The sequence below is a fragment of the Arachis hypogaea genome, chromosome 4, assembly GCF_003086295.3.
Source record: "Arachis hypogaea cultivar Tifrunner chromosome 4, arahy.Tifrunner.gnm2.J5K5, whole genome shotgun sequence".
Taxonomy (NCBI): Eukaryota; Viridiplantae; Streptophyta; class Magnoliopsida; order Fabales; family Fabaceae; genus Arachis; species Arachis hypogaea.
The window spans coordinates 73716133-73741041 of NC_092039.1; the positions used below are offsets into that span (position 1 = coordinate 73716133).

At 37.0% G+C, this 24909-nt stretch overlaps 1 protein-coding gene across 2 annotated transcripts; it reads right to left on the reverse strand.

Annotated features, from left to right (window-relative positions):
* Positions 1 to 16168: 16168 nt before the first annotated feature.
* LOC112796834 (putative respiratory burst oxidase homolog protein H) lies at positions 16169 to 21223 on the reverse strand. 2 transcript variants are annotated; one of them, XM_025839477.3, is made up of 14 exons: positions 20688 to 21223; positions 20443 to 20608; positions 20149 to 20197; positions 19935 to 20048; positions 19024 to 19836; positions 18690 to 18785; positions 18491 to 18606; positions 18304 to 18406; positions 18051 to 18142; positions 17583 to 17742; positions 17332 to 17472; positions 16809 to 16937; positions 16543 to 16621; positions 16169 to 16442 (listed from the first exon to the last, which is right to left on the reverse strand). In XM_025839477.3, exons 1-14 carry the CDS (start codon positions 21112 to 21114, stop codon positions 16333 to 16335), a joined length of 2595 nt encoding a protein of 864 aa, XP_025695262.1. In that variant the 5' UTR covers positions 21115 to 21223; the 3' UTR covers positions 16169 to 16332. The 2 variants fall into 2 exon arrangements, with proteins under 2 accessions (XP_025695262.1, XP_072090783.1); XM_072234682.1 differs by lacking the exon at positions 16543 to 16621.
* Between the last annotated feature and the right edge of the window lie 3686 nt (positions 21224 to 24909).

A 24909-nucleotide genomic window follows, 5' to 3' on the forward strand; every position in this document is an offset into this window, starting at 1 on the left:
TCATCATTCTCTTGTTCCAGTACTTGCTTAGGGACAAGCAAGCTTTAAGTTTGGTGTTGTGATGCCAGGGCATCTTGGCCAGTTTCACTGACCTTTTCTTTACTATTTTTAAGGTAGTTTCATGCATTTCTTTAGGAAATAAGCTAGTTTTGGGTAGATATTCACTTACACCTTGATTCAAGCATACATTGTGAATTTTACATGATTTCATGAGGATTTTGCATGAGTTTAATAACAAATTGTATGTTGCATTACCCATGACTTGGACTAGAACTTTGATGCACTCTATTGCTTGATTTCAGGACCAAAGGAAGCAAGGAAGAACCACTTAGCAGTCACGTTAATCTAATTAACGTTATCACTAACGTGGAATGGGAGGTAACTTGCAAAGTTAATGAGAAAAGTGATTGCCAATAACGCTCTCGAAGCCATCATTGCCCACGTTAAGAGTCACGTTAACTAAGTTAACGTGAACTCTAACGTGAAAAAGGGACTTTGAGCCAATGTTAGTGACACTTAACATTATCAGTAACGTTGGCCAATGATCATAAGTGGCTACGTTAGAGTCCACGTTAACTTGGTTAACATGTCCTCTAACGTTAAAAGGGGGAAGGAAGCCAACGTTAGTGACACTCAACATTGTCACTAACGTTGGCCTAAGGTGCAATGTACCACGTTAACTCCCACGTTAACTTGGTTAATGTGGGAGCTAACGTAAGAGGCAAGGGTGGTCGACAACGTTAGTGACACCCAACATTGTCACTAACGTTGGAAGCAACCACAAAACCCCAAGGAGCCACGTTAACTTCCACGTTAACTGAGTTAACGTGGAAAGCTAACGATGATGAGTGAAAGATGAGCCAACGTTAGTGACACTCAACATTGTCACTAACGTTGGGGATGGCTAAGAATGGCCACGTTAGAAGCCACGTTAACCTAGTTAACGTGGACTCTAACGTGAGACATAGGGGCACATTGGAACGTTAGTGACAATGTTGAATGTCACTAACGTTCTCGAAGGTTGGCAAGGCCACGTTAGAAGCCACGTTAACCTAGTTAACGTGGACTCTAACGAGAGACATAGGGGCACATTGAAACGTTAGTGACAATGTTGAGTGTCACTAACGTTCTCGAAGGATGGCAAGGCCACGTTAGAAGCCATGTTAACCTAGTTAACATGGGCTCTAACGTGAGGCAAAGGGGTACATTGGAACGTTAGTGACAATGTTGAGTGTCACTAACGTTCTCGAACTCATACTTTCACTAAAACGTCAACACCCCTAACGTCCTGAGCTAAAGTCTCTGCCCACTTCACACTTTCTCTCTGCAAGTAAACCCAAGCCCAAATGAAGAAGAGAACTGCTTCAAACTCAAGGCCCAAGACTTGAAGAACCAACTAGAAGCTGAGAAGAGTAGTATATATAAGAGTAGCTTTGAATTATTGGGAAGAAAAGTTTTGGGGAAAATAGCACTACTCTCTGTATTTTTACTCTGCTCTTCTAGTTCCATGATGTATTCTCCATCTTTGTTTTCATTTTCTAGAGCTATGAACAACTAAACCCCTTTCATTGGGTTAGGGAGCTCTGTTGTAAGTTGATGGATCAATACTAATTTTCATTCTTCTTCTTCTATCTTTTCTCTTGATTTTACTTGAAAGCTTTCGATCTTCATCCCATTGGGTAGTTATCTTGGAAAAGGAGCTATTCAAACTTAGATCTCTTCTGAACCTTAAAAGAGGAATGAAGAGATCAAGCTAAAAATGCTTTCTCATGCTGGACCAAATTGGGTTTGGATGGATATATGACTATAATCCTCTCAATACTTGATTTGGGAAATACATGTGGTATAATCAGTGACCACATTTCATCTCTTCTCATGAGCAATTGACCAAGGAATTGGCTATTGATCAAGACTTGAGAGATTGAATTGCAAGAAATTGTAATTCAATCAAATAAGATTGCCAAGGAGATCAATGAGTGCATTGATTGAGGAAGAGATGAAAATGAACTTGATCCGGAGAATTGCAACATCTCCTGTACCCAATGAACTCCCCAATTCTGATCTCACCCATTCTCTTTAATTTCTGCATTTACTTTCATGAGCAAACACCCCATTCCCATTTACAATTCTGCAGTTTACTTTCAGTCATTTACTTTCAGCACTTTAATTCTAGCATTTACTTTTTCTGTTATTTACATTCCCGTCATTTAATTTCTGCAAATCTCAACCCAAATTCTGAATTCGCTCAACTAGAACTTTCTTCTAATTAAAGTTGCTTGATCAATCAATCCCTGTGGGATTCGACCTCGCTCTATTGTGAGTTTTTACTTGACGACAAATTCGGTACACTTGCCGAAGGAAATTTGTTGAGAGACAGTTTCCACTTGCATCAAAGCATCTATATTCCTGCCATTGGAGCAAACAACTTTGAGCTTAAGCCTTAATTAGTTTCTCTAATGCAGCAGAAGTGCAAGTTTTATGGACTTCCATCAGAAGATCCTCAGATGTTCTTAGCTGAATTCTTGCAGATCTGTGATACTGTTAAGACCAATGGGGTTGATCCCGAGGTCTACAGACTTATGCTTTTCCCCTTTGCTATAAGAGACAAACCTAGGATATGGTTGGACTCACAACCTAGAGAAAGCCTGAACTCTTGGGACAAGTTGGTCAATGCTTTCTTGGCCAAATTCTTTCCACCTCAAAAGCTAAGCAAGCTTAGAGTGGACGTCCAAACCTTCAGACAGAAAGAAGGTGAATCCCTCGATGAAGCTTGGGAAAGATACGAGCAATTGATTAGAAGGTGTCTTTCTGACATGCTTTCAGAATGGAGCATCTTGGATATATTCTATGATGGTTTGTCTGAATTGTCCAAGATGTCATTGGACCACTCTTCTGGTGGATCTCTTCATCTGAAGAGAACCCCTACAGAAGCTTATGAACTCATTGAGGTGATTACAAATAACTAGTTCATGTACACTTCTGAAAGAAATCCTGTGAATAATGGGATGACTCAGAAGAAATGAGTTCTTGAGATTGATACTCTGAATGCCATATTGGCTCAGAACAAAATATTGACTCAGCAAGTCAATATGATTTCTCAGAATCTGACTGGATTGCAAGCTGCATCCGGCAGTACTAAAGAAGCCTCATTTGAAGGAAAAGCTTATGACCTTGAGAATCCTACAATGGAAGAGGTGAATTACATGGGAGAATCCTATGGAAACACCTATAATCCTTCATGGAGAAATCATCCAAATTTCTCATGGAATGATCAACAGAAGCCTCAACAAGGCTTCAATAACAATAATGGTGGGAGAAATAGGTTTGGTAATAGCAAGCCTTTTCCATCATCTTCTCAACAACAGACAGAGAATTCTAAGCAGAGCCTTTCTGGCTTAGCAACCATAGTCTCTGATCTATCTAAGGCCACTCTTAGTTTCATGACTAAAACAAGGTCCTCTATCAGAAATTTGGAGGCACAAGTGGGTCAGCTGAGTAAAAAAGTTACTGAAACTCCTCCTAGTACTCTCCCAAGCAATACAGAAGAGAATCCAAAGAGAGAGTGCAAGGCCATCAATATAACCAAAATGGCTGAACCTATAGAGGAGTAAAAGACAGTGATTTCCAGTGAGGAAGACCTCAATGGACGTCCACTAACCACTAAGAATTTCCCTAATGGGGAACCAAAAGAATCTGAGGCTCATACAGAGACCATAGAGATCTCACTGAACTTACTATTACCATTCATGAGCTCTGATGAGTATTCTTCCTCCGAAGAACTTGAAGATATTGTTGAAGAGCAAGTTGCTCGGTATCTAGGAGCAATCATGAATCTGAATGCCTTGGTTCAGCAGAAATTACCTCAGAAGAAACCGGATCCCGGAAGGTTCTTAATACCTTGTACCATAGGCACCATGACCTTTGAGAAGGCTCTGTGTGACCTGGGGTCAGGTGTAAACCTCATGCCACTCTCTGTAATAGAGAAACTAGGAATCTTTGAGGTACAAGCTGCAAGAATCTCACTAGAGATGGCAGACAAATCAATGAAACAGGCTTATGGACTTGTAGAGGATGTCTTAGTGAAAGTTGAAGGCATTTACATCCCTGCTGACTTTATAATCCTAGACACCGAGAAGAATGAGGATGAATCCATCATCCTTGGAAGACCCTTCCTAGCCACAGCAAAGGCTGTGATTGATGTGGACTGATTTAAGAAAATTGTCGTGGTATAGAATTTCTTCAATTGAATGAATTCTCATTGCAAGTATAGTTCCACACCAACAAACAATCCTCCCAATCAAAAATATTGGTTGTCACATGTACAAACCCCAATGAAAATTAACCGAAGTATTAAGACTCCGGGTCGTCTCACAAGGAATTGCAATGAAGTGCTTAATTATTGGCTATGGGGATCAAGGGGGGTTTGATTTGATATTGGGCAAGGAAATGTAAAAGCAAGAAAGTAAATGATACAAAAAGTAAATCAAACAAGCAATTAAAGGAAGCAATTAAAGAAAGAGAGACATTCATGGCAATGAATTGAGACATAGGCTTTCTATCCTAGTCATGCATGATTAATTCATCTTATTTAGTCAACTCCAACAAATAGGGAGAAAGTCAAACAAGATAATCAATCATATCACAATGATAAACAGGAATTTATCTCATTACGTCAACTCTAACAAATAGGGAGAAAGTCTAACAAGACTAGCTAATCTCAATCCAAAAGTCCTAACCGACTTACTAATTAAACTAGCAAAAGATTAGCGTCAATGGAAACAATATTCCATAAGTCCTAATCAACTCACTAATTAAATTAGCAAAAGATTAGCGTCAATGGAAACAATATTAGCTAACAACTCTAGATCACCAACATAAGTTGGGTTTTCATGACTCAAGATTGCCTAATTACTCTTTCCAAGCCAAGAATGCTCAAAATCTACTCTAACATCCAACCAAGCATTTTGTCAAACACTTGGTGGGCACAAAAGGAAAGCATAGTAAATGTGCAAGAATAATAAAATTTACCAACTACCAATAGCAAGAAAAGTAAAATCAATAACTCAAATCAACAATAAAAATAACATCAAACATAAAATTGCATTAAAGGAAAATTAAGATCCAACAAGGTTCATGAACATAAAAGCAACAAAATAAAAGAAATGAACAAGTAAAAACTAGAAGAGTGGAGATGTAACAACAAGAAATTAAAAAGAGAAACTAAATCAAAACAAGAATTAAAAGTTGGATTCAAGAAGAATTAACTAAAACTACCCTAAAATCTAGAGAGAGGAGAGAGCCTCTCTCTCTAGAATTCTAACCTAAAACATGATAAAAACTAACTATGACTAAGTGTGTTCATTCCCCCTTCAATCCTTGGGTTCAATAGCATCAGAAATGGGTTGGATTGGGCCCAAAATGAGCTGCAAAATCGCTGGGGGCGATTTCATTAAAGTGGACCCACGAACAGAATCGGCGCGCGCGCGGCATGTGCACGTGCGCGTCGATGGCAAATTCCCAATCCGCGCGTAAGCGGTGTGTACACGTGCGCGTCCTTGTGAGAAGCCATTTATTGCGCGTGCGCGCCTTGTACGCGTGCGCGTCCATTGGTGCATTCCATATCTTTGTTTCTTCATGCATTCTCCTCTTTGCATGCTTTTCTCCTCATTTCTTCCATCCAATACTTGCCTTATGAACCTGAAATTACTTAATAAACACATCAAGGCATCGAATGGGATTAAAGTGAATTAGAATCACCAATTTAAGGCCTAAAAAGCATGTTTTCACATTTAAGCACAAATTAAGGGAAAATTACAAAACAATGCTATTTCATTGAATAAATGTGAGAAAAATTAATAAAATCTCCCAAAATAAGCACAAGATAAACCACAAAATCGGGGTTTATCATGGACATAAGAGAGTTAGTCCTTCAATTGAATGAGGACTACCTTGTGTTTAAGACTCAAGGATCTTCTTCTGTAAACATGGAGAGAAAGCATGAAAAGCTTCATCCAATTCTCTCCATAAAGAGTCAAGCAGAGCCTCCACACTCAAACTCTAAGTTTGGTGTTGGGAGGCCACAATCATGCTCTAAGCATCTGCGAAGCTCTGAAAGAGCTTACTGTCAAGCTAAGCGCTTATTAGGAGGCAACCCAATCTTATTTATCTATGTTAATTACTTTTTCATTTTATTTTCCATTATTAGTTTATGTTTTCTTTAGGTTGATGATCATGTGGAGTCACAAAACCAGCTGCAGAATCAAAGCGGAATCAAAAACAACATCAAAAATGGCACACCCTAGAGGACAGGCTTACTGGCATTTAAATGCCAGTAAGGATAGCAGAATGGGCGTTTAACGCCTAGTCTGGCAGTATTCTAGGCGTTAAACACCTGAATTGGCAGACAGACTGGCTTTTAACGCCAGAAAAGGGGTGTTTGGTGTTTGGTTGGCGTTAAACGCCAGAAAGGGGCATCACCCTGGCGTTTAACACCAGAATGGGCAGCAGAGCTAGCGTTAAATGCCAGAAATGGCACACAGAGGGTGTTTAAACGCCAGAAAGGTGTAGGGATGAGAAATCCTTGACACCTCAGGATTTGTGGACGCACAGGATCCCTACCTACCCCAACTCACTCTTTTTCTTCCTCACACCTTTCCATAACACTCTTCCCCAAACACCATTCACCTATCAAATCCTACCCTCTTCCCCATAATCTCTTCACCACTCACATCTATCCACTATTCCCCAAAAACCCATCATAAACCCCACCTACCTCACCATTAAAATTCAAAACATTTCCCTCCTAACCCCACCCCTTCTCACACGGATTCCCTCTCTCCCTTACGCTATAAATACCCCTCCTTACTCATCCACTTTCACACATCACAAACACTTCATAACCCCCTTGGTCGAACCATTCATACCCTTCCATATCCTCCATTTCTTCTTCTTCTCCTCCTTTATTTCTTCTTTTGCTCGAGGACGAGCAAACCTTTTAAGTTTGGTATGGAAAAAGCTCTGCTTTTTGTTTTTTTCATAACCATTAATGGCACCTAAGTACAGAAAAACCTCTAGAAAGAGGAAAGGAAAGGCAGTTTCTTCCACCTTTGAGTCATGGGAGATGGAGAGATTCATCTCAAAGGTCCATCAAGACCACTTCTATGAAGTTGTGGCCAAGAAAAAGGTGATCCCCGAGGTTTCCTTCATGCTCAAAAAGAGTAAATATCCGGAGATCCAATGTGAGGTTCGGAGAAGAGGTTGGGAAGCTCTCACCAACCCCATCCAACAAGTCGGAATCTTAATGTTTCAAGAGTTCTATGCTAATGCATGGATCACTAAGAACCATGATCAAAGTGTGAACCTGAACCCAAAGAATTGGCTCACAATGGTTCGGGGAAATACTTGGATTTTAGTCCGAAAACTATAAGGTTGGCATTCAACTTGCCAATAATGAGAGGAGATCCTCATCCTTTCACTAGAAGAGTCAACTTTGATCAAAGGTTGGAACAAGTCCTCATGGACATCTGTGTGGAAGTAGCCCAATGGAAGAGAGACTCCAAAGGCAAGCTGGTTCGTCTGAGAAGGCCTGACCTCAAACCCATGGCTAGAGGATGGTTGGAGTTCATCCAACGCTATATCATTCCTACTAGCAACCGGCCTGAAGTAACTGTGGATCGGGCTATCATGATCCATAGTATCATGATTGGAGAGGAAGTGGAGGTTCATGAGATCATATCTCTAGAACTATACAAGGTGGCTGACAAGCCCTCCAATTTGGCAAGGTTAGCCTTCCCTCATCTCATCTATCACCTATGTAATTCAGCTAGAATTGTCATAGAGGAAGACATCCTCATTAAAGCAGACAAGCCCAAAACTAAAAAGAGGATGGAGCAAACAAGAGAGCCCACTCATAGACCTCAACAAGAGCATGAGGAAGTCCCTCATTAAGAAATTCCTGAGATGCCTCAAGGGATGCATTTCCCTCCACACAACTATTGGGAGTAACTCAACACCTCTTTAGGGGAATTGAGTTCCAACATGGAGCAACTAAGACCAAGAGCACTCCATCATCCTCCATGAAATCAGAGAGGACCAAAAGGCCATGAGAGAGGAGCAACTAAAGCAAGGAAGAGACATAGAGGAGCTCAAGCACTCCATAGGATCTTCAAGAGGAAGAACTAGCCGCCGTCACTAAGGTGGACCCGTTCTTAAATCTCCTTGTTTATTTTCTTTTCTGTTTTCAGTTTTTATGCTTTATGTTTTGACTATGTGTCTTCATTACATGATCATTAGTGTTTAATGTCTATGTCTTAAAGCTGTGAATGTTCCATGAATCTTTCACCTTTCTTAATGAAAAATGTTTTCTAAAAAAGAAAAAGAAGTACATGAATTTCAAATTCTATCTTGAAAATAGTTTAATTATTTTGATGTGGTGAAAATACTTTTTGTTTTCTGAATGAATGCTTGAACAGTGCATATTTTTTATAGTGAAGTTTATGAATGTTAAAATTGTTGGCTCTTGAAAGAATAATGAAAAAAGAGAAATGTTATTGATAATCTGAAAAATCATAAAATTGATTCTTGAAGCAAGAAAAAGCAGTGAAGAATACAAAGCTTGCGGAAAAAAATGGTGAAAAATAAAGAAAAAGAAAAAGACAAGAGCAAAAAGCTAGTAACCCTTTAAACTAAAAAGCAAGGGTAAAGAGGAGCCAAGACTTTGAGCATCAGTGGATAGGAGGGCCCAAGGGAATAAATTCCTGGCCTAAGCGGCTAAATCAAGCTGTCCTTAACCATGTGCTTGTGTCATGAAGGTCCAAGTGAAAAGCTTGAGACTGAGTGGTAAAAGTCATCATCCAAAGCAAAAAGAGTGTGCTTAAGAACTCTAGGTACCTCTAATTGGGGACTCTAGCAAAGCTGAGTCACAATCTGAGAAGGTTCACCCAGTTATGTGTCCGTGGCATTTACGTATCCGGTGGTAATACTGGAAAACAAAATGCTAAGGGTCACGGCCAAGACCCATAAAGTAGCTGTGTTCAAGAATCAACATACTAAACTAGGAGAATCAATAACACTAGCTGAATTCTGAGTTCCTATGGATGCCAATCAGTCTAAACTTCAAAGGATAAAGTGAGATCCCAAAACTGTTCAGAAGCAAAAAGCTACTAGTCCCGCTCATCTAATTGGAACTAAGCTTCATTGATATTTTGAAATTTATTGTATTTTCTCTTCTTTATATCCTTTTTTTTAGTTGATTGGCAACAAGCAACAATTTAAGTTTGGTGTTGTGATAAGCGGATAATTTATACGCTTTTTGGCATTGTTTTTACATAGTTTTTAGTATGGTTTAGTTACTTTTTATTATATTTTTATAAGTTTTTATACAAAAATCACATTTCTGGACTTTACTATGAGTTTTTGTGTTTTTCTATAATTTCAGGTATTTTCTGGCTGAAGTTGAGGGACCTGAGCAAAAATCTGATTTAGAGGCTGAGAAAGGACTACAGATGCTGTTGGATTCTGACCTCCCTGCACTCAAATGCGTTTTTCTGGAGCTACAGAAATCCAATTGGTACGTTCTCAATTGGGCTGGAAAGCTAACCTCTTGGGCTTTCCAGCAATATATAATACTTCATACTTTGTCCGAAATTTGATGGCCCAAACTGGTGTTAAAACGCCCACCAGAGACTCTTTTCTAGCGTAAAACACCCAAACTAGCATCCAAACTAGCGTTTAACTCCAGAAAAAGCCTATGCACGTGTAAAGCTCAATGCTCAGCCCAAGTACACACCAAGTGGGTCCCGGAAGTATATTTCTACACTATCTGCACTTAGTTACTTATTTTCTGTAATCCTTAGTAACTAGTTTTGTATAAATAGCACTGTTTACTATTGTATTTGATCTTTTTTTGATACTTTTATGCGATTTTTTATATTTGGGGAGGCTGGCTATTCGGCCATGCCTAGACCTTTTTCCCTAATGTATTTTCCAATGGTGGAGTTTCTATACCTCATAGATTAAGGTGCGGAGCTCTGCTGTTCTTCATGAATTAATGCAAGTACTATTGTTTCTCTTCCAATTCACGCTTACTTCTTTTCCAAGATATACTCTCGTACTTAATTCAGTTAAGTCAAAATAAAGGGGTGATCTGTGACAATCATCCACTATCTTTGTTACTCGCTTAGCCAAGATCCACGTGCCTGACAACCACAAGCGATCTACATGATGTTCAACGTAGTCATTGGACGACAGCTGGAGTATAGTCTCATGGGTCTTTGATCCACAGATCTGACTTGTCTCTCCTGACAATAGAGCATTCGAATCCGTGAGATTAGAACCTTTGTGGTAGAGGCTAGAACCAATTGACAGCATCCTGAGATCCGAAAAGTCTAAACATTGTCTGTGATATTCTGAGTAGGATCTGGGACGGGATGACTGTGACGAGCTTCAAACTCACGAATGTTGGGTGCAGTGACAGTGTGAAAAAGGATAGGGAGATCCTATTCCGACACAAGTGAGAACCGACAGATGATTAGCTGTGCAGTAGCTGTGCCTGGTATTTTTCATCCGAGACGAGAAATCCGACAGTTGATTAGCCGTACAGAAACCGTAGCTGGACCATTTTCACTGAGAGGACGGATGGTAGCCATTGACAACGGTGATCCACCAACATACAGCTTGCCATGGAAGGGAGCATGCATGATTGGATGAAGACAATAGGAAAGCAGAGGTTCAGAAGCAACAAAGCATCTCCAAACGCTTATCTGAAATTCCCACCAATGAATTACATAAGTATCTTTATTTTAATTTATGTTTTATTTATCTTTCAATTATCAAAACTCATAACCAATTGAATCCGCCTGACTAAGATTTACAGGATGACCATAGCTTGCTTCAAGCCGGCAATCTCCGTGGGATCGACACTTACTCGCGTAAGGTTTTATTACTTGGACGACCCAATGCACTTGCTGGTTAATTGTACAGGAGTTGTGAAAAGTGTGATCACAATTCTGTGCACTACACACCCTTAATTTGTTTCTTTACTTCTCTAAACACTGCTCTTGTATACAACTTCGATGCAAACCGCTCGATCGAATCAAGGCCAGTGGTCAACACCGGACTATAGTACGTGGAGTAGAATTGAGCTGTTACTTCATTATTCTGATAGTCCTTTATAACACGATCTAAACTATGCACAAGTTCCAAAATGCTGTCGGTCGATTTAAGGAAGCCCTTAATGAAAGCATTGATCCCTTCACATCTTGAGGTCGTTTTGTAACCCGCACAAAAGGTTCCCCTAAGGTGCCCCATTGCCCAACTTGCTCTGCATTCATACGTGGACTTAACCCAATTGTTATCATCTAGGCCAAGCGACTCCATGGATGCCTTCCAGTACTCCTCAAACTCCCTGATTTCAAAGTTTGCATAAATGGCATTCCTAAACACCTTGCAAAATTCTACTTCTTTCACCCGTTGGACGCAATTCTTCTCCAAGTGCCAACCACAGAGTCTATGTGTCGTCGTCGGCATCACCTCTGCAATTGCAGTGCGCATTACCTTGTCCCCGTCGGTCACCACTACACACGGCTTCTTCTACGCCATTACATCTAGCAGGTTTAGCAACACCCACCTATAAGTGCAAACCTCCTCATCCTCCAACAACGCGAACCCAAATATAGTTGTCTGTTTGTGGTAATTTGATCCGGAGAAAACCACCAGTGGTTTCTTGTACTTGTTAGATCGGTACGTTGAATCGAAAGCCAAGACATCACCAAATAGCTGATAATCCATCATCATCTCACCGTCAGCCCAAAATAGGCTGCCCAAACGATTGTCTGGGGTTCGTGTGTATCGAGCCACGCTCCTCATGTCAGCATTTGCCTTTCCCTCCAAATAACTAATAGTCGCCGCAACGTCGCCACCGAGTATTCGCGCGACCCTTTTCCTGTGAACATAATTATACACATCCCGTTTGGTAAATCGGAGCATGCCATACCCACCAGATTGCTCCGCCATGTAAGCCATTATTTTCGACGTGGCGATCCCAAACTGCTTCAAACTATCCACCTGTGCCTTGTCACCCTCACTCATCTTTCGATGACTAGGAAGGAGACGTGCAAACACTGGTGGGGCAAGCTCGTGGTTGTGTTCGTCCACGATGGTCCTGACCCTCCACACACTATGCTGCATATCATAGTAAATCTTCAACTTTGCCTTGCAGTCTGTGTGACTCTCCAACCTCTCCTCCCTTATTCGCTCAGGACGGTCATAGTGCTTTGGATGTCTTGTACCTTGTCGATGATAGAAAAAGTCTCTCCTAATCAACACCCCATTCACACGAGCTACATCTCCCTTCCGAACTCCAAAACCCCTTCATTTAGCGAATTCCTTGTAGGCAGCGTAAGCATCCTTCTCAGTTGCAAACTCTTTTCCCAAGAAGTCCTTCGCAGCGACTGGCTGGTGGAGACAACCCTCTGCCACATGATCTACATCACCCGACCCATCACCATCATCGGCACCACCTTTACTATTTTCCCTGCTAGCGCCACATGTACTGCATTCGAGGTTCTCCTCATTGTCGTATGTATCACCACTCGGACAATAATCTCCACAACTATCATCGGAGGCACTCCTAACCGAGTCTTCACCCTCACTATTACTCGAACGAGTGAAATCCATTGGATACAACTTGGCAACCTTCTAGCCTGATCACATACAAAACAGACAAATCATGCTTACAACCACATCGTTGGTACAGTCAAAACATCAACTAAAGCTATCATATAGGGACTATATCTTACTCCACAAATAAGCAAAACCAATGGGTCTAAACACACCTCACCAGCTTTAATGCATCTTAAATAAGTTAAATGTGGAAAAAATTAATAACCTACATGGCACCATAAGTTTAGCAAGGTTCCCGACAGAATTGTAGCCAAAAGGATAAAAATTATATCCAAATTTTATCGCCGCGAATTAAAAAAACCAAAAAACAGTAACCGGTCATATAATATCAAAAACATATCAAGATCTAATAAGAAATCGGTTACAACCATCTTTTCGTGATATAGTCCATGGTTTCCAGCTACGAAACAAAACATTGAAATAACCATGTCGATGTCTCTAGTGTTTATAAAGGTGTCCTTCCTTAGTAGATTGATACAACTCCTTAATTTCACAACAGCACCCATATTTAGCCGCAAACAGGTAAACAACATTCCATTCAGAAAAAACAAACTATTTTATGATAAGGGTACATCCAAATGCCGATCTCACAAAATCACCCTAGCAAAAATCCGAGCCATCAAACTTATTACTAAACCACGACAACTACCTATGAGGCGGTAACAGGAACTGACCTCTCAATAGCCATGTATACATTATGTTGCCTAGATTGCTAGCAGTACCCATTGCATTAACAATTTCCCAAACCCACAATATATTGAACTTACTAATTTCTCACTATAAACTATTTCTAAAGAATCTACCAATTTTTTCATACCAAACTTCATCGAATGCTAAGAATGATCTAATTTAACTTACTCTTTTACCAACTACCCTAATCCTTTAACCATAACATCAGCGGCATTTCAGATTTTCACCTACATGCCAATACCAGAATATACAATTTCACAAAACAAGTTTCAGACGTAATGCTCAGATTCAACCTAACCTGATAGTGTTTCGAGACCCGCACTCAAAGCTGATCTTTCACTGGGCAGACCAGCTCCTACCTTCGACTGACAAGCACCGTGGATGACGAGCAACAACACTGACTATAGGACAACCGCACCTCAGAGGCATCGCGTCTGTGATCACCACCGCTCCTTCGTTTCCACCGATCCCTGGGTACCACGCATGCTCTGAAGAATGGCGTCCGTGGAGAGGTCTTTGACCGGGAGGGAGCAGCCAGAACAGACGAGGAAGCCAAGCACCGAAGACAGGGAAAGTCACGAGACCCACGGCGGCTATCTTGGTGAATGCTCCTAGGGTTTTTCCAAGTGACAGGGAAAGACTAACCCACCCACAGCAACAACTCCCTTGGTTACCCCAACTCTTTTTGCGAACAAACCTGAAGGCCCAACAACGCCACTAACGGGACACTCTACAACGAGAATCCCATTTTGAATGGTGCTATACAGCCGGCTTACCAAGCCCTTGAATGAGTCTCCCCAGCTTCCTGAGAGCTACCTGTTTTCAGCCATACACAGACAACACGTGTCCACAGCAGATTCAATAAAAATAAGAATCTGTAAATATGTACAAAGATGCATCATAGTAGATCGACCCATTTAAGAATAAAGAAATTTTAATATTAAAATTTGGTGTTAATAGTGTACCTCTATTATCTAAAAATCAACTAAGGCATAGTATGCATCAACTGTAAATCAGTCCTCATAGGATCATAGCATCAACATGCAGGACATGATATCACAGCTAATTCTGAAGAAATAGGTAGGAATACATGCTCACAAGTTTAAAATTAATGCGCACAGCTACAAGTTTAACTAAAAATTAAGATTCAAAACACAAAATGGTGCTAAAATAAAACAAAAAAAGAACAATAGAATCATCAGCACCTGCAGAAGAACGCCAAAAATGAGAATCTCACCAAAAACAAGAGCAGTGATAATCGAATAGTGACTGGCGGTAATGAACGCAAGCAGAGAGGATCCAACATGGGATTCGAATACGTATTAAAGTAAATTTTCCTAGATATGCTATATAAATATAGATAGTACTATCTAATCCTAATTACTTCTAATTATATTCTAACAGAGAGAAATGACAGCTTCACGTACCTGCAGAAGAACAACATATATAAACTGGTGGCGGTGGTGACGAACCAAAACGTCGAGAAAAGATCGAAAAATGAGGACAAAAAAACACTACCAGAAAAGAAAAATAAAGGAGTTATGAATGAATTTTCATGAAAAAAAAATCTGTGGTCTTGATACCATATTAGAAATATGAGAGTAATTTGAAGAGTGTATTATTCAAATTGCTGTCAAAGATACAATGTACAAAGGTATATATAAGTACTAGAAGAATTAAAACAATAAAAATACAAAATTCTACAATAAATTCACAAATATGCTAAATGTAGATGATACTAACTAATCCTAGTTACTCCTAATTATACTCTAACAGAGAAGAATGACCACTTCAAGTACCTACAGAGGAACAACATATATCAAGCATGTACACAATACGCCTCCTGCATATTATCAGCAATCGCCCTCTATATTATTATTACTACAAATTAGGATGCCCCAAATATATGTAAAACTTTGTTCAGCTCAATAATAGGGTGTATCTAGGGTGGCAATAGGTAGGGTAAGGTAGGGTTTGGAGCCAACCCTAACCCTACCCGCGGGTTGAGAATTTCATATAAACTCAACCCTATCCTACATGCGGGTTGAGAATATCTCAACTCTAACCCTACTCGTTCTTAACCGCCTCGGGTACCTGACCCTACCCGTGGGTTACAAAAAAAATGCAACATTATTATATAACTTGATAATAATTTAAAATAGAACTAACTTTTATGTAAAAAAAATATTAAATTATCAATTAATAATCTTCTTTTAGTGGCTAATGATTTTTTGCATTTAGTGAGAGATTTTTAGTTCAACATCCACTTGAAACATATTTTTATATAAATATATAACATATACATATATAGGGTGCGGGTTGGTCGGATAGGGTTGAAACTCAACCCGCACCCTACTCTACCCGCTGTGGATCGGGTTGGCAACCCTACCCAATTGGATGGAGTCGGGTTGGATACCCACGGGTAGGATACATATTGCCACTCCTAGGTGTATCACACGCCGCAATCAGATATTAAGATAAAAAAAGGTGAAAACTCTGCTTCCTTTAATTCATGCAGAAAATTGGCTTAAGTATAGTACAATAGCTGCCATCAACGTTTGGGGGGAATTGAGAAATATCTAGAAAACATTGTCCTATCATCGGAATAGGCTATCCTAGTTTGTCAAAAATGATTGTAGCCATCCCACCCAAACGGTCTTCTGGTCTGTTCCTTGGGCATGCTTTCTACAGTAGCTTCAAGCTTTGCCTCTTATTATTTTCTTTTAATTATAGATTCTCATAGATGATTCCACCAAGTTTTGAACTTATAAAAGCTTTTGCAAAATGAAGAGAAGAAGAAAGGAAAGATGATCTACAACATACAACAACTAAAAAATCTAACTACATTCAAGAAATTTATGTCCAAATTCTCTTACAGTATGGTAACTAAAATAATTACATTCTATTGCATTTTTTCTGTTTCTTTCACCCTCTTTTTTTTTTGTGAAATGGGTGGGTCCTTTAAAAATTTTCCTTGTGAAAAGCGAAGCGCGTGGATGAGTTTAGGCTAAACTCTTTACAAAGGTTCCTCAATGTTGGTGTAAGAGTAGGACTTCCACAGTAAAATACACCTGTATCAATATGGAAAGAGCATACATATTTTTCATTTCTATCATTGCAAAAGTATATTAATTTATATTCTTTTTGCCAAATTCTGAGTAACTTTCATACCTATTCTACTATTTTCATGTTGACTCGTTAAATCAGTAAAGACTTTTTTCCAGTTGGGTCTTGCAAAATGAGTCCGTATCTGGCATATATAGTAACATGATAAATTTATTAGTCGAATGTAAAGCATAATAATGCTAAAAAAGGTTTATGAAAAGTGTGCAGTTCACAAAATATATTTACGAATTTATCTCAAAATACCATTTTCAGAAATTAAAAATATTTTGCTAATTATGCATCCCTTAAAATGTATGCTAAACCAATTTTACCCGGCTTTCTGAAACCACGTCAAGTCCATTTTTAGCGTGTTGTAGCTTCTGAATCATGCCAATAAGTGCAGATCTAGCATCACCTTCGGCATAGACACTAGTTAAGTAGTTGTGCATTTCGATAATACCCTGAATCATTTAGACATGAGAATAGTTTAATATATATGAAATTTTGTATAAGAAAAAGGTTAAACGAATTCATTTTACTTAGAATAATGTGCGAAGTTGGTTTTAAATATATGTAAATGGGAGGAATGTTACATTAGCAATATTTTGCCAAACTCTAAATACTAAAAACTAAATTTTATTAATTTCTAAATATTAAATTTTAAATTCTTAAAGTAAAAAAATAAAGTATTAGCTGAAATATTGACTAATATTAATAAAAAATATTGGCTCCTAATATTTCTCTTTGCAATTCTGAGTGCATAGAGAAGCAACAATAATATGGGAAAGGTAAATATAACAAAATTTTTTAGATAAAGAAAAATAACTAAATAAAAAGTTTAGTTGTGAATCTCACATCTTGATCATATTCTGCAACATCATCCATAACACCTTTAAACCATTCAAATGAAGCTTGCTCTCTTGTTACCCAATAGAAATATGCTCTATTAGGACATTTCTTTCCTTCCTCTAAGGAATTATTACCATGGGTGCTTCCCTACGGTATAAACACCAATAATGGTCACCGTTAAGATATAGTTATTTTCCCAAACAAAGAAAAGTAAGGACCTGTTAGGTTTGAATTTTAATTTTCAATTTGTATATTACCTGTTCAAGGTTTCCTCCTTTCATGTGGCTCAAGATATCTTTGAGAATACTGATCATTGGTGTGGCACCAATTCCAAGACCTATTAGCAAGAGAACATCATAGTTCTTATAGTTTTGTGCTGGGGCTCCATATGGTCCTTTAATGAGTATCTTTGGATAACTATTTCAAGAAACAGAAAGAAAAGAAGGAAAAACAAATGGGAATATTATATTTCATTGTTGAAAAGGTTAGGTTGGATTTGGTTTGCATTTTTATTTTCTATTTTTATTTTTAATATTTTCAGTTTTTTTAATTTTGTGACAAAAAAAAAATAAAAATAGAAGGTGAAAATAAAAAACAAAATTTTATTGTTTTCACTTTTTTCTTTCTAAAATTTAAAAAACAGAAAACACTGAAAATGAAAATAAAAAATAAAACGCAAACTAAACACACGCTTCTGACCCTAGATAGAGTTTTGTATTATTCACCCTGCTTGTGATGGGTCTTTGCCTGAAGTTACCCTAGTTTGCATTCTCTGAAGTGCTCCTGGTCTTGTTTCTACATTCTGAGGCCCACAAACCTGCATTCCAAAAACTTGATCAAACTACATGCTCAACAAAGTTTTACATTCCACTGGAGACTAGTTTTACACTAACACTTTATCAAAATTGAATTCATTTCTGTTGATCTTCAATTAAATGAATTCACATCTTTGAGTTTGCAATTCACACATAAAATCACCTGCTCGAATCGTTTTCTAAGCTCGGTCGTCCAGTCTCCGAGGGTTCTAATATGGACACTCAAGTAATCATCTCCGGGCGCAGAGGTGATGGAGAAAGGATGCCTGTAACAAAGAAAAGAATGTTCATTTTTTTTTTCTAATTCAAGTGATATTTTAACCGAAAGCAACTATTCTGATAGTAATTACCATTCAAACTTGGATATATCTTTGCATTTGATAAAAAGGTACATTCCACTTTTATACTTGAATCCTGCAGGTTTAGTCATGTACAGTGCTAGAACATTTCCTGTGTATAATATTGCCTGAAAATTATTCCCAACTATTAATAATGTTAGTGTCTTGCTTCACTATGTAAAACTAGAAAGAACAAGTTGCTAACATAGACCTTAATCACGCTAACGCGATGATCTTCACGGTTAACAAATGGATGCAGTCTCTCAGTAGAATAGAGAATTAGGGGAACAACAAGGTACATCCAAGTCTGCAATGATAAAAAGGTAGGTCAGTTTCAATTGATTTGATAATTTTTTTTCCAAATTTTGAACCATCAAAATGCCATGTTACAGAGGAGAATAATCTGAATGACATATGTTTCAAGCATTAGGCAATAAATTAAGTACAAACTCATGACAAGTTGCAAGTTTACATTTAGAGAAAGTTTTAGGAAATTTTTGAACTTATAAAAATATTGAATGTAAGAATGTTGGAGCCAGACATACAGTTTTCTTGCGCCAATCTTTGGTGAGAAAAAGATAGTAGCCATGTATGACGAGAAGCACATAAACACCGATAAGCAAATGATGCGCGTACCAGAATGCGTTGAAACCGGCCAAACGATGCAGAGGAGAAGGTAACTTCACAATACTTCTTCTGAAATAATGTGTTGCTAGAGTGAAAACAAATGCCATAATCAAAACCATAGCAATTCCTGTTGTGCCAGGAATACTAAGAACAATTTCTAGGTAGGTAGGCTGCTTATAGTTGAAATTAGGCCCAAGAATCGACATAAACTTCCTTTTCGGACAAGATTGTATTCTTGGAAAATCACAAGTAACATGCATCCCTACATGAACCACAGTCCCAATGACTACCCCGACAGCGATCATCTTATGGAAGTTTATGTTATCATCAAAAGGGATGATTCGGTTAAGAAATGTTCCTCTTAGCCTAGTAAGAGTGTTTCTGCACATTGTAAGAACAATGAGAGCCATGTTGAACTTCAGAGTCTCAGCAGCACCCTTTGCAGAGCAGAGACAGTATCCCATGACTTTGAATTCTCTTGTGTCTCTGTACTGCATAAACTTCCAACTGTAAAGAGCAATGTTTATTGCTATCCAAAGTGAGATAACCCATATCTTTTTCCATTTGTCTAGTACGAATTCTCTTGTTTTATTGAAGAACTTTCTAAGAGGAGTTCTATACATGCTTGGAATCATAGCTTTAGTCAATTCTTGATTTTTAGTATTACATTTCACACCTGTGCCTTCTTCAGCACTGGCCATTTCTCTTAGCAGAGTTTCTAGCTGCCACATCTGTTCAAACAAAGAAACTTAGGAGGATGTTAAATATTATTCTTTATCTAAAAATGTAATCATATATTTTTGCAAAATTATTGTTGTTTTTTTCTAACCTCTATATATCCATTTTGATCAGGGTCAAGCTCTTCCATGATCAAAGCTGCGTAAGTAGAAGCATGTTGTTTGAGATTTCCTAGTTTATTTGCGGCCGCGCTCAATAATATAACCTTTTACACAGAAAATAATACTTCCAATTATTCGGTTTAACACAATGGAAGAGTAAGAAAGAAGAAAAACAAGAATTCAGTTGCTCTTATTGGTGCTCACCTCTCTAACCTCTTCTTCTGATAGCCTACCATCCCCATTCTTGTCACACCTAAAAAAAAGTAACAATAATTTCTTTCTTGTCATTCCATAAATGTCTCATTTTTTAACATAACATTTTTGACAAAATCAAATTAAGTTACATTTCAACATGAAAAGAAAAAAAAGCTGCTTTCCCATTTTGTGGAAGCTATGGTTTATCAACTAATAAATAAATCAAACAAAACCTTAGGAGTGTAACATGCCTAAATTGATAGATAGATAGATAGATAGATAGATAGATGAATGGAAACTTACATGTCAAAGAACACTTGAAGTCTTGCTTCAAGATCTTTATTAGTCATGTCCTCCCAGAATACTCTGAGTTCATCCAGAGTTACACCATTTTCTGCACAAATGTTCCTTCGCCGCGCCAGTGCCTCGTACAACTCCCCTGCAAACTCCTTTGATTCTGCCCCCATACCTATGCAACGCAAATTTCAGTATTAACATATGTGAAGAGGAAGAAGAAGATCATAGACAGTAATTAATATTAACATTACCAATGCATGTTCCGAATTTGTCTTTAGAGATCTTCCCATCAACAGCATTCTGATTAAAGCGCTTCCCAATAGACTTCCATGCATCATTTTCCTTTCCTGTTACTGATCTATCAAGGAACCGTAAACCCTTAAGCCCTCTAGCTGCACCTGATTGAACCCTCTCCATCTTGACACTGCCACCACCACCATTATTATTATTATTATTATTATTATTATTATTATTATTCCTATGCCTTATATTGTCACCATTATTGCTCAATGAAGCCTCATTGGGAAACTTCACCACCATGCTTTCTGGGCTTCCATTTACGTTACTTTTTTTATTATCATCGTGATCTTCTAATGGCACATCCGCCATTGGATCAACAACCTCAATGCTCTCAAGAATCCATTTTGATTCATCTTTCCCTCGTTCTGGTAGTGACATTAGTATTACAAATTTTAGACCGAAATTATTAAAGTTGTAGAATCACGGAATGCTCGAAAGAGTTAAGGGCGACATAGATGCTAATTGGAAATCATGAGGGAGAAGGGTATTATAGAGAAAGATGAAAATATGAAACAGTTGAAAAAACAAAAAGGATATTATTATATCATTATATGTGTACTGTTTATATGTTGCTAATTATGGCAAACAGGTTTAACAACTAACTATATGTGATTAACGAACCAACGAAGCATATCAAACCAACTAATAAAAAAAAGATTTTGTTTTCATAAAATAGATCTCCATATTTGTTTTTGATAAAATGGTATCTCACATATTGACTTGGTTTGATAAAATGGCCTAATTATTAATCTATTATTTAAAATAATTAGACTATTTTATTAAATAGAACAAATATTTAAAAGTTTATTTTATCAAAAATATAATAAATATCAAGATTTATTTTGTCAAAATTATAATTTTTTTGCAATAAAAGGGGATCCCGCTAGGGAGACAATGGACTATTTGTACAAGGGATAATAAACATCTTTTCGAAAAATTAATTTAATTTTTGGATTCACCAAGGATTAAACTCTTGACCTTTCGAATCTAGCGCTTTAATATCATGTCATGATACCACTCATCCCAAAAGCTTCAGCTGATGAGAAAATGTAACACTAATTATTATATCTCTAATACTCCATAAACCTCCATTATACACATCGTATAAATATTTCATTGGCTCCTAATACTTTCCCTAATAAATAAGCATTAGAAGGATAACTATTTCTACGCACCATATTGTATTGTTTCTTGTCGTATTCCTTCACTAGTAACAACTTTTGTTTTCCTTGGAATCTCGTGTTTCATCCTTAGTTGTGCGCACGAACTAAGTTATATTGCATCAATTATCTGAATTATTTAATCAACAAGAAAATAACGAATTAACAAGATTTGATAGCGATATTATCTTATGCATTTAATCTTAAAGGACAATGGAAAAATATTCTATTGTAACTAAATTAAGGGATTGGTTGGTTGAAATTTTAAGAAATTCTTTTTAGTTATTTTTTTAAAGATATTATAAAAAAATTAAAATAAATTTATGTTTGAATATTTTATGTAAAAAATCTTTTTATTTATTAATTATATTTAAAAATAATAATATAAAATTATTTTTATTTTATTATGTAAAAAAAATTTTTTAAGAAAAAAATCTTTAAAAAATATATATTGTAGTCTTTTAAAAAAATTAATATTTTTATTTTTATTATTAAAAATTTATTAAACATGTTAAAGAATAAAAAAATCTTTTTTACCCAAATAAACATTAATACTTTCATGTTGATGATCATTGTTTAAGACAAGTTATATTATATGTATCAATTTTATATATGTGTATATTCTTTTTTTATATTAAAAAGTTATTTTTTTTCCTAATATTAAAAAGACCAAATTTTTTATGCAGCTCAGATATTTTAAACTAATAGTTAATAATACTAAATAATTATTAATACTAAATAATTAATAATACTTTATGTATTTTTTTATTAGAATAATTTTTATCTTTTCAATTTAAAGTTTGTATTACTGTTTGATGCTTCATTATTATAAATTTATGAATTTTTTTTAGAGGAATGTAATAACTTATAGGATAATTCACTTAAACAAATAAAATGAAAACCAATATTTCATAAACATCTTAAATGTAAACAGGTTACATGCATGCTTTATTTGTATATTTATATAAATCAAATTAATTAGATTTAATTTATACTTTTTCGATGTAAATTGAATCAATTGAATTAAAATTAGTAAGTATAATAATGAATCAAAATAAGTAGCTTTGATTTACTATAAAAAACCGTTTGAGTAGTAAATCGAATTAATGAGTTTCGATTTAAGACCCATATACAGTAAATCGAATCAAATTGCTTCAATTTATAACCACGATAAATTGAATTGCGTAATTTTGATTTATAAAACATGAAGTTCTAGGTAAACCGAATAAAGTAGATTTGATTTACTAGTTGTGTATACTTATATATATAATTTGAGATCACTTGTTTCGAATTACAATTCACAATTTTTTCCACTCCTAAAACGTAAGTCCTACTTCTTTAAAAACCAAAAAAATAATTATCGAGAAAAAAATCTAATAACTAAACTAAATTTAGAAAGTACAATCATATATAATAAGCTTTGTAGATCGATCATGGCTTCACGCCAAAACTTCCTAAACTTGTCACTGAAAAAGTAAAACTGTAGGGAGTGAGAACATCGTCCTTGCATATTCTCAGTAGAGGATTTAAGAATTGTGACTTACCCTAAAAAAATTAATAGGTGAGTAAACACTTATTATCATGTTAGGAATATACTAATAAATATGATGCATGAATTTTACTACACATGCATATATCTTTGATATATTTTTCTTTTTCATTGCAGCTCTTACAGTTAGGGATACTGGTTTGTCCATATTGATTTTGATGTTGAAAGCATCATCATAAGTGAAAGACCTCTTGTCCAACTCAATAAGATCTTCTTCATCATCTGATATAACAGTATGATGAATATTGATGAGCGGATAATTTATACGCTTTTTGGCATTGTTTTTATATAGTTTTTAGTAAGTTTGAGCTACTTTTAGGGATGTTTTCATTAGTTTTTATGTTAAATTCACATTTCTGGACTTTACTATGAGTTTGTGTGTTTTTCTGTGATTTCAGGTAAATTCTGGCTGAAATTGAGGGACTTGAGCAAAACTCTGAAGAAGGCTGACAAAAGGACTGCTGATGCTGTTGGAATCTGACCTCCCTGCACTCAAAATGGATTTTCTGGAGCTACAAAACTCCAATTGGCACGCTCTCAACGGTGTTGGAAAGTAGACATCCAGGGCTTTCCAGCAATATATAATAGTCCATACTTTATTCGAAGAATGACGACGTAACTTGGCATTGAACGCCAAGTTCATGCTGCTGTCTGGAGTTAAACGCCAGAAAAACGTCATGATCCGGAGTTGAACGCCCAAAACACGTCATAACTCAGAGTTCAACTCCAAGAGAAGCCTCAGCTCGTGGATTGATCAAGCTCAGCCCAAACATACACCAAGTGGGCCCCGGAAGTGGATTTATGCATCAATTACTTACTCATGTAAACCCTAGGAGCTAGTTTATTATAAATAGAACATTTATCTATTGTATTAGATATCTTTTGACAGTTTAATCTCTTGATCATTCGGTCACTTGATCATGGAGAGGGCTGGCCATTCAGCCATGCCTGAACCTCTTACTTATGTATTTTTAACGGTGGAGTTTCTGCACACCATAGATTAAGGGTGTGGAGCTCTGCTGTACCTCAAGTATTAATGCAATTCTATTTTCTTTTATTCAAATCTCTCTTATTCTTATTCCAATATATTCATTCGTACCCAAGAACATGATGAGTGTAATGATGAAAGTGACGATCATTATCATTCTCACTTATGAACGCACGTGATTGACAACCACTTCCGTTCTACATGCAACCGAGCTTGAATGTGTATCTCTTAGATTCCCCAACAGAATCTTCGTGGTATAAGCTAGATAGATGGCGGTATTTATGAGGATCCGGAAAGTCTCACCTTGTCTGTGATATTCCGAGTAGGATCCTGGGAATCCGGAAAGTCTCACCTTGTCTGTGGTATTCCGAGTAGGATTCCGGTAATGAATGACTGTGACGTGCTTCAAACTTGCAAGTGCTGGGCGTTAGTGACAGACGCAAAAGAATCAAGGGATTCTATTCCAGTAGGCGCAG

Bases quoted from the DNA above. Each gene is read 5' to 3' on its own strand.
- LOC112796834 (XM_025839477.3), bottom strand. From the start codon at position 21,114: ATGTCACTACCAGAACGAGGGAAAGATGAATCAAAATGGATTCTTGAG. The intron at 18,407-18,490 runs GTAATTACTATC...TCTTTGTTACAG, and splicing joins GATATATCCAAGTTTGAATG to GCATCCTTTCTCCATCACCT. The intron at 16,938-17,331 runs GTGAGATTCACA...TAAATGATTCAG, and splicing joins TTGCAGAATATGATCAAGAT to GGTATTATCGAAATGCACAA.